The 16,318-nt window shown below is 42.9% G+C and overlaps 1 protein-coding gene across 8 annotated transcripts in view; it reads left to right on the top strand.

Annotated features, from left to right (window-relative positions):
- The window catches only part of PHLPP2 (PH domain and leucine rich repeat protein phosphatase 2), a 72,550-nt gene extending 56,249 nt beyond the window's left edge, over positions 1 to 16,301 (top strand). For all 8 annotated transcript variants that reach the window (XM_019935551.3, XM_033844522.2, XM_019935552.3 and 5 more), the window contains 6 exons: positions 4,653 to 4,815; positions 5,024 to 5,154; positions 6,555 to 6,665; positions 7,506 to 7,700; positions 9,123 to 9,354; positions 11,559 to 16,301. In XM_019935551.3, coding sequence (XP_019791110.1) covers positions 4,653 to 4,815; positions 5,024 to 5,154; positions 6,555 to 6,665; positions 7,506 to 7,700; positions 9,123 to 9,354; positions 11,559 to 12,713 — 1,987 coding nt within the window. In that variant the 3' untranslated portion in view covers positions 12,714 to 16,301. The remainder of the gene's footprint in view (positions 1 to 4,652; positions 4,816 to 5,023; positions 5,155 to 6,554; positions 6,666 to 7,505; positions 7,701 to 9,122; positions 9,355 to 11,558) is intronic.
- The last annotated feature ends 17 nt before the right edge of the window (positions 16,302 to 16,318 follow it).

Below are 16,318 nucleotides of genomic sequence, written 5' to 3'. Positions count from 1 at the left end.
TATGAAATAAATTAAATTCTGAAGATAATTCTTTCTTTTCTCCTTTCAGCACTGATATATAAAATACTGTTGAGTCCATTAATTTGTTCATTTTTATATATGTTGAATGCCTACTGTATGTCAAGTACTATGTAGGTGCTAGGGAAACAGTGGTGATTAAGTTACAGTCTCTGTCCTCAAGGAACTTGCAGTCAAATTAGGGAAATAGACAAGTATATAGGCAGTTGCAGTGCAGTGTAATAAATGCAGAATGTTAAAGATATGCACGGGTAGCTGCGCTAAAGAGATGAATAGTATTTAGCCAGGCTACATTTATAAGACATAAGAGGGATATTTAGTGTTGTCAAAGTTTTTTTTTTTTTACATCTTTATTGGAGTATAATTGCTTTACAATGGTGTGTTAGTTTCTGCTTTATAACAAAGTGAATTAGCTATACATATACATATATCCCTTGTCAAAGTTTTAAACAGTGTCAGTGGAGAAATAAGTATCTTCCAAAATACATTTGATTAAAAAAAATTGTTTTTAGAAAATTTGACACCAGAGGCACTTCCCTGGTGGTCCAGTGGCCAAGACTCCATGCTCCCAATGCAGGACGCCTGGGTTCGATCCCTGGTCAGGGAACTAGATCCCACATGGCACAATTAAGAGTTCGCATGCCACAACTAAAAGATCCCACATGCCACAACTGCAGATCCCACTCGTGGCAACGAAGATTTTGCATGCCACAACTAAGACCCAGCACAGCCAAATAAATAAGTATTTTTTAAAAAAAATATTAGGGGTTTCCCTGGTGGCGCAGTGGTTGAGAGTCCACCTGCCGATTCAGGGGATGCGGGGTCGTGCCCTGGTCTGGGAGGATCCCATGTGCTGCGGAGCAGCTGGGCCCGTGAGCCATGGCCGCTGAGCCTGCACATCAGGAGGCTGTGCTCCGCAACGGGAGAGGCCACAGCAGTGAGAGGCCCGCGTACCGCAAAATAACAAACAAACAAATTATTAAAAAAAAGAAAATTTGACACCAGAAAAATCCATTTATACCATAAAGGTAGTCATTAAAAATCATGTTTTCAAAAACTAAGAACATAGGGAAATGACATTTGATATAATTTGAATGAAATTTTATATATATATTTCATATAAAATTATATCATGTTTGATACAATTTGAATGAAAAGAAAACTGTATTTTTATTCTAATTTTGTTTCACAAATTTTCTTAGAAATGTGTTAAAGTTGAAAAACGTAGAAATTGTAATTTTTGTGATTATAAAATGAGATATTTGGAGATATTGATTGCTTCCTTGAAAGAATTTGAAGAATGGCTTTTATTAATTAATTTTTTTTCTTTTTTTTCCGGCTGCATTGGGTCTTCATTGCTGCGTGGGGGCTTTCTCTAGTTGTGGTGAGCGGGGGCTACTCTTTGTTGCAGTGTATGGGCTTCTCATTGTGGTGGCTTCTCTCTCTTTTTTTTTTTTTTTTTTTTCAGTACGCGGGCCTCTCACTGTTGTGGCCTCTCCCGTTGTGGAGCAGAGGCTCCGGACGCGCAGGCTCAGTGGCCATGGCTCACGCACCTAGCCGCTCCGCGGCATGTGGGATCTTCCTGGACCAGGGCACGAACCCATGTCCCCTGCATCGGCAGGCGGACTCTCAACCACTGCGCCACCAGGGAAGCCCTGTGGTGGCTTCTCTTTGTTGTGGAGCATGGGCTCTAGGCGTGCGGGCTTCAGTAGTTGTTTCTTACGGGCTCTAGAGCACAGGCTCTGTAGTTGTGGCACATGAGCTTAGTTGCTCCGGGGCATGTGGGATCTTCTTGGACGAGGGCTTGAACCTGTGTCCCCTGCATTGGCAGGCGGATTCTTAACCATTGGGCCACCAGGGAAGTCCCTGAACAATGGCTTTTAAAGTGAATACAGAATCTTAATTTCAGGATGTGATAGATCTCTTGAAATCCTATCAGATTCATTCAGTTGGCCTCAAATATGTTCATATAAAGTGCAAATGACACACCACTGACAAGTTACATTAGTTTATGAAGCTGTTGGGAGATACCAGATGTAATACTCTGAAACTAATGAATTCCACCTAATTTGACGACACTCTTACTGTTGGAGTGGTCAAAAGCAGGCTGATAGAAAACTTAAAACACACCTAAGAGTATGAAACTAAGAAGTTAGAAGTAAGGACAAGGATCAACAGGAGATTACACAAAATTAGAATAATCTGAATACAGATGATAAAACTAAATGGGTGACTTCCCTGGTGGCGCAGTGGTTAAGAATCCGCCTGCCAGTGCAGGTGACACTGGTTCGAGCCCTGGTCCAGGAAGATCCCACATGCCGCAGAGCAACTGAGCCCATGCGCCACAACTGCTGAGCCCATGAGCCACAACTACTGAAGTCTGCGCACCTAGAGCCCGTGCTCCGCAGCAAGAGAAGCCACCACAATGAGAAGCCTGCGCACCACAACGAAGAGTAGCCCCCGCTTGCCACGACTAGAGAAAGCCCGCGCGCAGCAACGAAAGACCCAACAGAGCCTAAATGAATGAATAAATGAATGAATGAATGGAATTTAGAGCATTATTTTAAAGAAAATGTATGTTCCGTACTGAATAATAAATCTCCTGTCAAGTTATCTCCTGAACAGTGTTATAATTGCACAGGCACAATCCCAAGTCTTTTGTTTCCTTTGGACTATTTTCAGAATCTAGCACAGTTCTGGGTGCTTAGTAAGACACTGAATGAGATACAGATGCTGCGTTTCTATCTATAAGTCAGAAGGATCCAAGTACGGAATTGTGTAAGAGAAAAGCGTGAAATTTGGACATGGGAATATTTTTAAAATATATTATTAAGTAAAAAAAAAAAGCAAGTTATTAAACAATACATATGATAAGCATCATGTTTTAATTCGAAACATAGAGTTTCATGCATTAAAAAGGCCAAGACTACTCTCCACCAAATTGTCGTCGGAGATTAAATCTGGTTGTGGGATTAAAAGGTTTTTTTTTTTATGTTCATCTTTATTTTTCAATTTTTTTCAGTGAGTATTACTATTGTAATAAGAAAGAAAACAATTTTACTGAGCTTAACTATTACAAAGTATTTATCAATTTTCTAGCAATGAAAATTATCAATATTTATGATATGTGAAAAGGGCAGGATATAAATTTCATGTAAAATCTATATATGAAAAATTCAGCAGGAAATTCAGCAAAATGAAAATAGTAATTTTTTCAAATTGGTATTATCATTGATTTATTTTCTTTATTTGCTAAACTTTCTATGTTACAACAGTTTATTATTTTTACAGTGTTTAAAATTGGTAGATAAAGAGAAATCAGAGCAATTTGTAATAATCTGATAAAGGTGTTAGGCCATCTTAAGATGTTTTGCTTACTGTGTGGAAAACTTTGCTTACTGGAGGGACAGTGTGAATCGCCTGCATCACAGTCCCTAGCACAGCGCTGTGTGCATTCTAGGCACTTGATAAATGTTTACTGAAGGTGGATTATGTTATGAATAACTGTAGAAATTTATTATTTTTTTAAAATTTATTTTATTTATTTAGTTTTGGCCGTGTTGGGTCTTTGTTGCTGCACAAGGGTTTTCCCTAGCTGCGGCGAGTGGGTGGCTACTCTTCGTTTCGCTGTGCATGCTTCTCATTGCGGTGGCTTCTCTTGTTGCGGAGCACAGGTTCTAGGCGTGTGGGCTTCAGTGGTTGTGGTACGCAGGCTCAGTAGTTGTGGCGCACAGGCTTAGTTGCTCTGCGGCATGTGGGATCTTCCCGGACCAGGGCTTGAACCCGTGTCCCCTGCACTAGCAGGAGGACTCTGTACCACTTTGCCACCAGGGAAGTCCCTAGAAATTTAAAACTAAAAGGAGGGAATTCTCTGGTGGTCCAGTGCTAAAGAATCTGCCTTCCAATGCAGGGGACGCGGGTTCAATCCCTGGTCGGGGAACTAGGATCCCACATGCCTCGGGGCAACTAAGCCCTCGAACCTCAGTTAGAGAGCCCGCGTGCCACAAACTACAGAGCCCATGCTCTCTGGAGCCTGCGCACCACAACTAGAGAGACGCCCACGCGCCACAACAAAGAGCCTGTGCATGACATCAAAGAGCCTGCGCAACACAACAAAGATCCCACGTGCCGCAACTAAGACCCAAAGCAGCCAAGAATTAAATAAATTAATTAAATTTAAAAAAATAAATTAAAAATAAAACTAAAAACAATCTTAGTGATGATTTAGTACAACTTCTTTACGTTATAGCCAAGGCTGTTGATGTCCGCTGACACTAATCTACCCAGTATTTTGCAACTAGTTAGTGGCAAAGCAAGTACTGTAACTGGTCGACCAACCCTAGGCTGATGCCAATTCAGCCACTTCCTAGAAGTCAGATAATAGGAAGATGTTCATGCCCTAAAGATCCAGCAGCTGCAGTAGAAGCGCAAGGAGGGTTCAGCCCTTGAAATGCACTGGGAGGGAGGGAGATGCGGCTGAGGCTCGGCGAGAGTGTTTGTCCACCCTCGTGGCTGTTTCATTCTGGCTGGTCATTGGGCAGCAGGTCGGTCACCTCTGTACTCTGGCAGCTGTGGAACTTGTTTGGCAGCTGCTCATTTGGGTGCAGTATGGTATTTTGGTGTTTCCTTTACAGCAAACTAAATAAATTGGAGCAATTGGAGGAACTGAACCTAAGTGGCAACAAGCTTAAAACCATCCCCACGACCATCGCAAACTGCAAAAGGCTGCACACTCTGGTGGCGCACTCCAACCACATTAGCATTTTCCCGGAAATACTGCAGTTGCCTCAGATACAGGTACTTCTGTGTGCTGGAATGGTGTCTGGGGGTGATGGGAGGGGTGTGACTGAGACAGTTCTCTTCTAAGGAAGAGGAAAGTGGCGGTTTGGGATCACAGTATATTTAATTGACTTCTGGGAAGAAATTAAATTCCCTTTGAGGATATAGTAGGACATTGACCCTTAGGGAGTTAAGAATTAACTTGATCTCTGTGTTTTCCTCTCAGTTTGTAGACCTAAGTTGCAACGACTTGACCGAAATCCTGATTCCAGAGTCTCTGCCTGCTACTTTACAAGACCTGGACCTAACTGGAAATACAAATCTGGTTCTGGAACACAAGACGCTAGACACATTTAGGTAGGAAGACTTACGAAGTTGAATCCACATGTGCTGTAACTCCCACCAGCCTTGTGTGGTTCTTCTTAAGGACTGTGGAGACCTCAGTTCATTAAAGGAGTAGAATGAATTAGATCATAAAGCCCCTCAGTTCTCTTCTTTGAGTCAGTTTTCGATGGGTGTTCTGTCCAGCAGTCAGCCCATAGATATTCGAACTCAACATCGTGGGTACTGCTCAGCCGTACCCCAGTATCTTTACAGGGAAGGTGTGGGGCTGCACCCCACAGGCCTGCAAGCCCTGTACTTGGCCAACCTCGAGACCAAAGAAAGAGCCCAGAGTCAGCAACAGAGACATCATGTTTTAACGGGTAGGAGGATCTTACATGTCTGAAGCAAGGTCCCGGAGCAACACCCCACTGTGTGCAGCATCTGGTGGGCAGGACATGGTAGTGTCTTTACTACTGGGGGAGAGGGAGGTTACCAGTTATAGAGGGAGGTTGGCTCATCAGTTACCTGGGAAACGAGCAGAGGCACGCCCCCTTGCCAGCCCTTTGAAAAACTCTCATAGTAGAGAGAGTTCTGCTCTAAAGATGAGAACAGTCACTAGCTGGGGCCGAGTGACGTGGGGGTGGGGAGGTAGGTATGCAGGCATTTACCGATCAGGCTCTGTGATTCAGAGGGAAGGTCAGTCAGGCGAGTAGGGTGTGGGTGAGGCAGGCACTGGTTGGGCAGGGTCATAGAGAGAGCAAGAGAACAGCCATCCTGAGTGGGTGTGATTATACAGCAGGCATAGGTAATTTAGGTGGCACAGATCGCATTACATTACATCTAAGACAATGCAAGCTCATTCATTGTATCAAGACTTCACTGTATCAAAATACTTAAAATAAGTAGACAGTTGAAACTTAGAAATCTTTGTGGTGCTTAGTTTTTCATTGAAATGAACGGCATCGATTATAACAAAATTGGCCCCTATTTCTTCCTCCCACCCCTTTCCTTTCTCTCTCTTCTTTTTTTTTTTTTTTTTTTTTTGCGATAACGCGGGCCTCTCACTGCTGTGGTCTCTCCCACAGCAGTGAGCAGGTCTCTCCTCTGTTGCGGAGCACAGGCTCCAGACGCGCAGGCTCAGCGGCCATGGCTCACGGGCCCAGCCGCTCCGCGGCATATGGGATCTTCCCGGACCGGGGTACGAACCCGTGTCCCCTGTATCGGCAGGCGGACTCTCAACCACTGCGCCACCAGGGAAGCCCTCTCTCTCTTCTTGGCTAGTGGGTCAGCATACTACTTTCTTTGGTCTCTCTGGAAATTAGTCTTGGTCTGTCAACAGATTATTTTATAAAAACGTAAATTATTGTTGGGATAGCTTCTGTAAAGTACAGAAGCATATACGGTTTAAACTTCCCTTCCTCCACTTCCCACAGCCATATCACCACCCTGAAAATTGATCAGAAACCTTTGCCAACCACTGATTCTACAGTTACATCAACCTTCTGGAGCCATGGACTGGCTGAGATGGCAGGGCAGAGAAACAAGTGAGTATCATGGCCATGGAGACTGAGAAAGTTCCCCTGACATCTGGGAAAGGATCTGGTGCTGAAAGCTAGGCCATGTTGTTCTCCTGTTGGACGTAAACAAATCACAGAATGCCAACATCAGATAAGATTCCTCTGAGACCATGATCCAGTAAGACAAAACAAAATGAATGTGCAGTCCACAAAACACCCACACCCCATCTCATGACTAAGATGGGTGACTGCTACTTTCTTTATCAATCACAGCTTTGTCCCCATGCTAATCTTCTTTCCCTGTAGATAAGATTTATTGAGGTACGCAACCATAGAATAGCCCTGCTTTCTGACAGCACCCAATCTAGTATGATCCCCCACTTTGTTAGATCTTCCCCAAAATGACCCAGGCAGACACAAATCCTGTACTAGAGTTTTTCCAATACCCTCTTATATACCCCAGAGTCCCATGGTGTGCTTTCTCTTGTTGCAAGGCATAATAAACTCAACTTCTGCAACCACAGGTATGTTGTGCACCCGGGGGAGTGTTTGGCTGAAGGGTGTTGATACTAGTCCTTAATCACTACGAAGAGAAAACATCTAATTTTCCCAGCCTTCCACAGCATTGCAGAGCTAATATGTACTGCTCCTGAATGTGGCTGAATTCCCCCTTTTCTTATGGCATCAACTCTTTAAGATGCTGCTTACTTATCTTCTGTAACACTTTTTTTCATGTGTAGATTAGGATTTACTACTATTCTTCTCCACCCTCAATCAATACTTACTTTTTTAAAGAAGCCTCCCTGGAGAAGAATGCTTTACCACTAACTTTCTTCGTTGTTTGTCTTTCTCCTGTTTCTGTGATAGGCTATGTATATCTGCTCTAGCTGTGGATAACTTTGCAGAGGGCGTGGGAGCTGTGTATGGCATGTTTGATGGGGACCGAAATGAGGAGCTCCCTCGCCTACTCCAGTGTACCATGGCAGATGTGCTTTTGGAAGAGGTACAGCAGTCAACAAATGACACAGTTTTCATGGCCCACACCTTCTTGGTATCTCACAGGTAAGCAGGTGGGTTGAATAATTCCTAACTCGGCCCTGCTTTTGGAAAATAAATCTCACTAAGCCAGAAGGTCAGGGTCTCAGTTATAAGTACAGGGGCAAGGTGAGATCTTGCTCTTTGTTCTGTGACCATTCTCTCCATCAGCATGGAATGTGGGGACTTTGGCTCTTTGAAGAGGCATCTGTTTTCTCTGTTGAAACCGAAGGCTGCTGAGAAGCTGGAAAGCCCAGAAATCATGCGCAAAAGGTTGCGTGTGTGTATACGCATTTCGGGGAAGGAAGGTGGTAATCCTTTATAAGAGAACTACAAAAGGTTAAGCACTCATCAGATTCTTGTGTTTAAAATACTTATTATTGGGGATTTACCAAGTAATCTCCTCACTGAAATCTAAGCCACTTAAGGGCAAAAACCCTATAAACCAAACTGTTGAAAATCTCTTAGTGGCTAATAGAGCATCTTGCACATCAGGTGGGCTGCATAAAGGGTACATACAACTGAGAGGGTGTACCTTCGTATAATCAGGGTTGAAACGGAACAACCTGGAGCCCGAGGTGGTTTTATCTGTCATTATAACACAAAGATGTTGAGAAAGGATTCTGTTTTTCAGTAATAGAATTGAGCCTAGGGACTTGGCAAAATAAAGGGTGTGGGAAAGGAAACTCAGTTTATGAAGCACTTCCCAAGAGCTGGGCACTGTACCAAGCATTTTTCATACTGTATCTTTAATTTTCAAAACAAGCCGTGGAGGTGCGTATTTTAATCAGAAAAATTTCTCGGAGCATCAACTTGCTGAGGATCTATAGCCCGTAAATGGCAGAGCTGGAATTTGAAACCAGATCTTTCTGATAGCATCTGCTCTGTACTTAGCATTGTGTACCAAGCGCTGAGGGGGATGGATGCCATGTGTATGGGAGAAATACAAGGAAAATTATGGGCCTTCCTTCAGGGAACTTACAGCCTAAGTAAGTGGTTCACAAAGTGTTATTCTAGGACGAGCAGTCTCAGCATCACAGAAACTTATTGGAATGTAGATTATTGGGCCAGCCCCTTACCCACTGAATCAGAAACTCTGGGGGTGGGCCCAGTGTTGTCTTTAACAAGCCCTTCAGGTGTTTCTGATTTGCTACCGTTGGAAGCCGCCGAGTTAGGTCATTGTAGTCTATGATCAGACAAGCAGAAGCAACAGAGAAAGCCACACCTTGTCTCCTCTACCCGGACCCTTTTGGTAAAATTTCTCAGCTAAGAGTAGAAGGCAAGGCTGTCTTCACCATCATCACCCACATCAAGAGGCTGCCCTCCGACGGAGGAGGGTGAAGCGGCTTCAGTCACACGGCAAAAAACGAGGGAGTCATGGACAGGAAGGACCGCTGCTTTCTTCTAAAACTAGCTGCCATGTTTTCATTTTCTTTTCTTTCTCAACAGGAAATTAGGAATGGCTGGCCAGAAGCTGGGCTCTTCTGCTCTCCTTTGTTATATCCGCCCTGACACTGCCGATCCAACAAGTAGCTTTAGCTTGACCGTGGCCAACGTTGGCACGTGCCAAGCAGTCCTGTGCCGAAGTGGGAAGCCACTGCCCCTGTCTAAAGTCTTCAGCCTGGAACAGGACCCAGAGGAGGCTCAGAGGGTGAAGGACCAAAAAGCCATCATAACAGAGGTGAATCTTGCTCTCCACCGGTCACCTCCGCTCCCCGAATCTAATGAATGCTGTTCTGCATAGAACAGTGAATGTCCATTTTCTTCCTATCAAGCCCTGTAAATTGTATCCAATCCTGAAAATAGTAATAAAAGAAAATCTAAGGAGCAGCTAATGACTAGCAGAAAGAAAAAGCAAATTAATTAGAAATGAAAAATCCTAATTTGTGGTCCTTGAGACATATATAGCATGTAAAATAAATGTAAATGTCCTCCTTGGTTAATTTTCATCTGGTTTGTTATTCCAAACAGAAGAAAAAAGTTTATAGTTTGACATCCCTGTTCTGAAATGAAAAGTTTCACAGTATTTTTCCTTTTTATATTGTATATGGCTTAGTATACTCTGGTATTGTTTTTTTTAATAAAGAAGCATCAGTATCTCTATAACTTTTCTCCCTTTTCAGAAGTTAGCATAACGTTTTTTGCTTTCAAAAAGACTTTAGCAATTACATGTGGACATTGTTTACTGCAAAGCAGAATTTTGTTCAGATCTTTTGCCCATTTTTAATTGGATTGTTTGTTTCTTTATTGTTGAGTTCTTTGTGTATTTTGGATACAAGTCCTTATCCGAAATGTTTTGCAAATATTTTCTCCCGGTCTGTGGCTTGTCTTTCATTCTTTTAACTGTCTTTTGCAGGGCAGAAGTTTCTAGTTTAATGAAGTCCCACTTACCAATTTTCTTCTTTCATGGGTCATGCTTTTGGTGTTGTATCTAAAAACTCATTGCCAAACCCAAAGTCACTTAGATTTTCTTCTATGTTATCTTCTAGAAGTTTACATTTAGGTCTGTGTTTTATTTTGGATTAATGTTTGTGAAAGGTGTAAGCTGCCCCATGTCTAGGTATTTTTTCTTTTTTGGCATGTGAGTGTCCTGTTGACCCAGCACCATGTTTGGCATGTGAACGTCCAGTTGACCCAGCACCGTGTTTTGAAATAGACTGTCCTTTCTTCACTGAATTCCCTTGGCTCCTTTGTCAAAGATCAGTCGACTATATGTGTGGGTCCACTTCTAGGCTGTCTGTTCTGTCAGAATTCTGTAATAAGGACTATAAAAGATTCCATCCAAGGAAGCACAAAACCAAAAAAAGTATCATTATAATGTGGTTGATGCTGTGGAGATTCGGGAAATTTGGTCTTAGGAGAGTCTTTCAGTCAAAACAAATGAAAGATAAAAGATAACTTTTTGCTTGATTAGTCTATTACAGAATTTAGATAATGTTCAGATTTTTCTTAGGGAGTCCTGGACAAGTAGGAAACATTTTTATAACTACGGACATTTATTGTTTTCTTGTTATTTGCTAAGCATTGTACTTTCACTGTTTTGTTTAAGCTTCACAATAACCCCCATGATAGAAGTGCTTTTATTTTCATTTTACAGGTAAGGAAAATAAGATTATAAATTTCGAGAGTTTGTGACAAATTCTGATAAATGAGGCAGGATTTTCACCCAAAGAATGACTGCAACTATGAAATTAGCATATTGAGGGCTTTAGCAGTTTTGTTTGGTTTTATCTTGAGAAGACATCAATATGAAGCATCTGGCAGATAAACATTCCCAGCCTGCAACCAGGGTTATTCCTTTTCCTCTGAGTTTAGAATTACATCGTTCTTGGTACAACCATTACAGAGTAGGTAAATCATGCCACAGATTTCAGACTTTAGGCATTATTCGGTGCTTTAGCTATAAAAATTCTCTTAGCCATTCAGTATCTTCAGTCCCAACTCTGCCTTTAAATGAGAAGTCATATTTAGTGACCCATCTGAGTTTTGGCCCCTCCAAGAATACTGGTGATGGGGAATTGATAGTTTTGCTTATTGTTTTTCTAACAGATGTTTCTCTATTTAAGAACATGCTGAGGCCTATACTTCATGTTAGAGCAAATATCTTTTGAGACGGAGGTGCCTTTTAGCCACTTAATTTTAATTGGTTTTAACTCAGTCTTCTGAACTATTTGCAGAATAATACCCATTTGATATTTTGTCCTTTTAGAATTCTATACATTTATTTTTCGTAAGTCCACTTAAAATTACACAGATCCTAGGAAAAACCACATAACATGTCAATTCTGTTTTATTGTAGAGCCCTAAGCATTGTGATCTAGAGAGATATAAAATTCGGTGTCATTGTTGCTTGTTTCTCAGAGTTTGCATTCTGCTTGTCTCTAGGACAACAAAGTGAATGGGGTAACCTGCTGTACCCGGCTGCTGGGCTGTACATACCTCTACCCTTGGATCCTCCCCAAGCCCCACATATCTTCCACTCCACTTACCATTCAGGATGAGTTGCTGATTCTGGGAAACAAAGCATTGTGGGAACACTTGTCATACACAGAAGCAGTCAACGCAGTATGCCATGTACAAGACCCATTAGCGGCGGCCAAGAAGCTGTGCACATTAGCACAGAGCTATGGTTGTCAGGACAATGTGGGTGCGATGGTGGTTTATTTGAACGTTGGCGAGGAAGGCTGCACTTGTGAAATGAATGGGCTCACCCTCCCAGGTCCTGTGGGATTTGCTTCAACCGCCGCCATCAAGGACCCGCCCAAGCCAACCACTCCTTCCTCCAGTAGTGGTATTGCCTCTGAGTTCAGCAGCGAGATGTCCACTTCAGAGGTGAGCAGTGAGGTGGGATCCACTGCCTCTGACGAGCATAACACTGTTGGCCTGGATGCTGCCTTGCTTTCAAGGCCAGAGAGGCGCTGCAGCCTCCACCCAACGCCCACATCAGGGGTGTTTCAGCGCCAGCCGTCCTGTGCGACTTTCTCCAGTAACCAGTCCGACAATGGCCTGGACAGTGATGACGACCAGCCCGTTGAAGGGGTCATGACAAATGGCAGCAAGGTGGAAGTAGAAGTAGATATCCACTGCTGTAGGGGCAGGCAGCTTGAGAACTCTCCCACTCTTAGAGAGAATTTTCCTATCCCGTGCCTCGAGGAACGTGCTAGAGGGTTAGTTTTTGGGATCCGAAGACAGAACAGTGTGAATAGTGGCATCCTTCTGCCAGTGAGCAAAGACAAGACGGAGTTACAGAAGTCTCCCTCCACTTCCTGTCTCTACGGAAAGAAGCTCTCCAATGGCTCGATTGTGCCCCTGGAAGATAGTCTGAACCTCATCGAAGTGGCCACAGAAGCACCCAGGAAGAAAACTGGCTATTTTGCTGCCCCCGCTCAGCTGGAGCCGGAGGACCAGTTCGTTGTACCTCGTGACCTCGAAGAAGAAGTGAAGGAACAAATGAAACACCACCAGGAAAGCAGGCCTGAGCCTGATTCCAGCGAAGAGGGTCGGACCGAGCTCGCAGAGGAGTTTGACACGGCGCTGTAGTACTCCCCTGGGGGCCATGGCGCTGGGAAGGCTGTGAGGTGTGGGGTAGGGCACCCTACCAGGGGCACTCTGCCTCTGCATTTCTAAACCACAGATGAGAGGGGGGTAGAACTCGGAGCCAGACATGGTGAGAGCTGTCAGGGTCTTGCTCTGGATAAGCTAGTAAACACCATCAGTGTTCAGTTTCACATTTAACCTGCATTGGGATCCCCAGGGCTACTGGGGAGCAGGCAGGCATTGCCCTGTACCAGTCCTACCACCTGCCATTAACCCTTTCTCTCCTAGGATGATTTTGAGAATTTGCCTGCCTGGGCAGGAAAGGGACTATTTCTGTGGAGGAAATAACTGAAGATTGATTCCCTTTACTGATTGCTGCTGTTGGATCTCTGTGACAGAGAAATCACCTTATATCTCAACCTGACGGGATGCAACGTGACTAGTCACATGGCTTTTCCTTCTTCTCTACGAGAATACAGCCTATCAAAATGATGTTTATTGGAAATGTAGAACCAATCAAACAGATCATTTATGTATGTGATGTAGTGAGAGCACTTTTCATTGACTGTGAACTTTTTATTTTTGAATCTGCACTCGAGCCAGTCTTCTTAGAGGCAGCCCAGCGCCTTTCTCCACAGGCAGGATGATCGTCGGGTGTTGGCGCCGGCTGTGAGGGTTCTAGGAGGTTCTAGGAGGGGCCCTGGGAAATTGATTTAACTGTTGGATGTCAGGCTGTGAACGTTCCTGAGACACAGGGGAGTAGGACCTTCTTTTGGGGATGAAGATAGGGAAGGAGTGAGGACTAAGACTACTTCCCCCCAAATCACAAAAAGAATAACTCCTTGACAAATGTGACACCTGCTAGGAACCTCCCAGCAGGTCACAAGAGAGGCATTTGGGGATTGGCCTCTTTCCATAACATGTGATGGAGGTGGCAGTCAGCCTCCTAGCACGTAGGGCCAAGGCTGCTGCTGCTTACATGCAAGTAACCTTGAGTTATAGATGACTCTGAACAGACTGAGGCCGAACGAGCACAGATGGATGGATGGAGCTTCCGGGTTAGGCAGGTTCCTTCTCTTACTCTAGAGCAGAGAGATGGTTTTCTAAAACATCAGGAGTGAGTTGAGGGTTCACCTCTTAATGTTTAACAGAGTCTTCTTCTGAAAATGCTTATCCATCTCACATGGTTTCACAGTATTGGGCTCAATTTCTGAAAGACTTAATTGAGAAAATCCTAAGCTTACAGAAAACCTGGTTTACTGATTTTTTTTGCACATTCCATGTAACCCTTGCAAAATGCAGTTCCTTCCATAATTCTGTTCTGTTGCCTTTTCTTTTAGAAGATTTACTTAGGAAAATTAATTCCTCTTTATTCCTGCGAAGTTTTGACATTGCTTAATGTTACCCAGTGGGGAATGTGCTTTGAATTTTTAAATACTTTCACAATTAAAAAGAAAATAGAGTGGAACCATTTTTAATTTGTTTCATGAGAAACAAAATGTTAAAGATAAGGTTAATCTAGACATATATTTGTCTTTTTTTTTTTTTTTTTGGGCGGAGGGAAGTTTTGTTAAAGCAGTGGTAGAAAACCAGATGACCACTCCACAAATGGTTATGTATCCTCATCTTCTCAGAGGCCCCGTACCCATGTGCGTGTGTCAGTGGGGTACACTCTTGGGGGGGTTCCATACCAATGGCTGTCTAGTGTTCAACCCATCAAGGATCTGAATGAGTCCCCAAATTACCAGGAACACAGCTTTTCTGTGTCAAACTACTGGTTAGCTACTGCAAAATTTTAGAACTCAGGTCTTGATTTGAAGTGGGGAACATAGTGGTTCATGCAAAGTTCAGGTGCTGTAAGAAAGATGGGAACAGTAGTATGTTGCCGCCTTATTTTTTAATAGAAAAATTGGGGGGGGAAGGAAAATGACGGAAAAAACCCAAGATGACAGTGTTGGAAATTATTTTGGGAATATACCACTTCAATAGTATAGTCTTTTAAAAATTATCCTTTATCTGTGAACCTTTTCTTGTCTTAGCTTCCCACCCTACTAATTGGAACCACCACAAAACCCAGTTATGAAATGACTTTACTAAAAGTAAATGTATTTACTTTTTAGTCAGAAGGACCCTAAAGTTCCAGATGTTCTTTTATGTGGTAGATTTATGTTCAGGAAATGTTAGGTTGTATGAAAACCTTTAATATAGGCTACACCAAAACTGACTACTCTTTTTTGTAACTTCCTTTGATTCATTTCCCTCTATAATTGCTCTTTGTTAAAACAGGGGATGAAAAGGCCATAGCCCATCACCAAAAATACACAGAACTCTTTTGACCTATGAAGTCATTTACAGTTATTGTGTGATCTGATTAGGTTGTCAGGTGGTGAAAGCCAGTAATCTGTCTCCAGGTGAATGTAATCTACTTCCCAGGACTTCACCCAGAGATGTGTTCCCCAGGTGGGCAGAGGCCCGTTGATCTCTAGCCCAGAGATCCCAGCCTCTGCATGATTCTCAGGTCCTTGTGAGTACCTCCCATTTAATAGAGACGTTTAAGAGAATTTCTGAAAGAACATCACTCCTGCTTAATGGGAGCAGTCCAGGAGTCCCATGGAAGAAAGAAAAATACACAAGTCTTGGCAGCCATGGTATTTTTATTTTTATCCAAATGGATTGAAAATACATTTGAAAATCTGAATGCTAGTATGCCATACATCTACCGTGCTGCCATGGAGTCATTGAATTACCACTCCTCATTCCAAGAGAGGGCTTTAGTATACTACTGTAGAGTGTATGTGTGCAATAAGTTGATGAATTCATTTTCCTGGTGTATAGAAGAGCCAACACAAGCAGCTTGGTGATCATTGGGTGCTATTTTCTAGGAGATGGAGCCAGTGAGGTTTGGCTGATCTACCGAATATCAAATGATGCCCTTCTTTCCATGTAGGCTTTCAGCAAAAGCAGGTACTTGGAAGCCACAGGCTCGCCTTCTCTATCTACTCAATAATTACTAATGAAGAGACCTCCATAAGGGAGCACTTGGCTGTTACTGATAAATGTACCAACTATTAAATAGTCTCCAAGCCATTCAGTGATGTCCTCAGCATCACTATAGAACTGTCTTGTGTCACTTTTTACTTCCCCCTGGGTGAGGACTTTCACACTCCCCCAATGGCAAGTTAATCTTTCTCTCCAGTTAGTGACTTTTGCCCCATAGTTGGGTAAGCACTTCCTGGGTTGAGAAAAGCAGCTACAGTAAATCCTGCTCTGTTTCCCTCATTTGATGATCATTCAATCACACATAAGCTCCTTCGAAATTTCACACACATCTCTCAGAAGCTGTAGGGTTTTCTCTCACTGTTGCCAGTGGATGTCATCCAGACAGTGAGTTCATATCTTATGGTTTTGTGCAATCATTGTCATATTGTAGTCCTAAGACTCATTATAGTGTATTTTTGATATTTTTGAAATGTGTTAAATTTTTTAATTCAATAATATGAGCCAGAGCATGTTGCAGCAAATCTATTGTTTGTAAAAAAAAAATAATAAATAACAATAACAATAATAATAAATAAAATAAAATGGAATCTTTTTCATGGCTTTGTTTT

This window comes from Tursiops truncatus, chromosome 19 (genome assembly GCF_011762595.2).
Source record: "Tursiops truncatus isolate mTurTru1 chromosome 19, mTurTru1.mat.Y, whole genome shotgun sequence".
NCBI classification, from domain to species: Eukaryota; Metazoa; Chordata; class Mammalia; order Artiodactyla; family Delphinidae; genus Tursiops; species Tursiops truncatus.
Note: the sequence above shows the minus strand (reverse complement) of the source record. Positions and strands in the feature narration are given on the sequence as shown.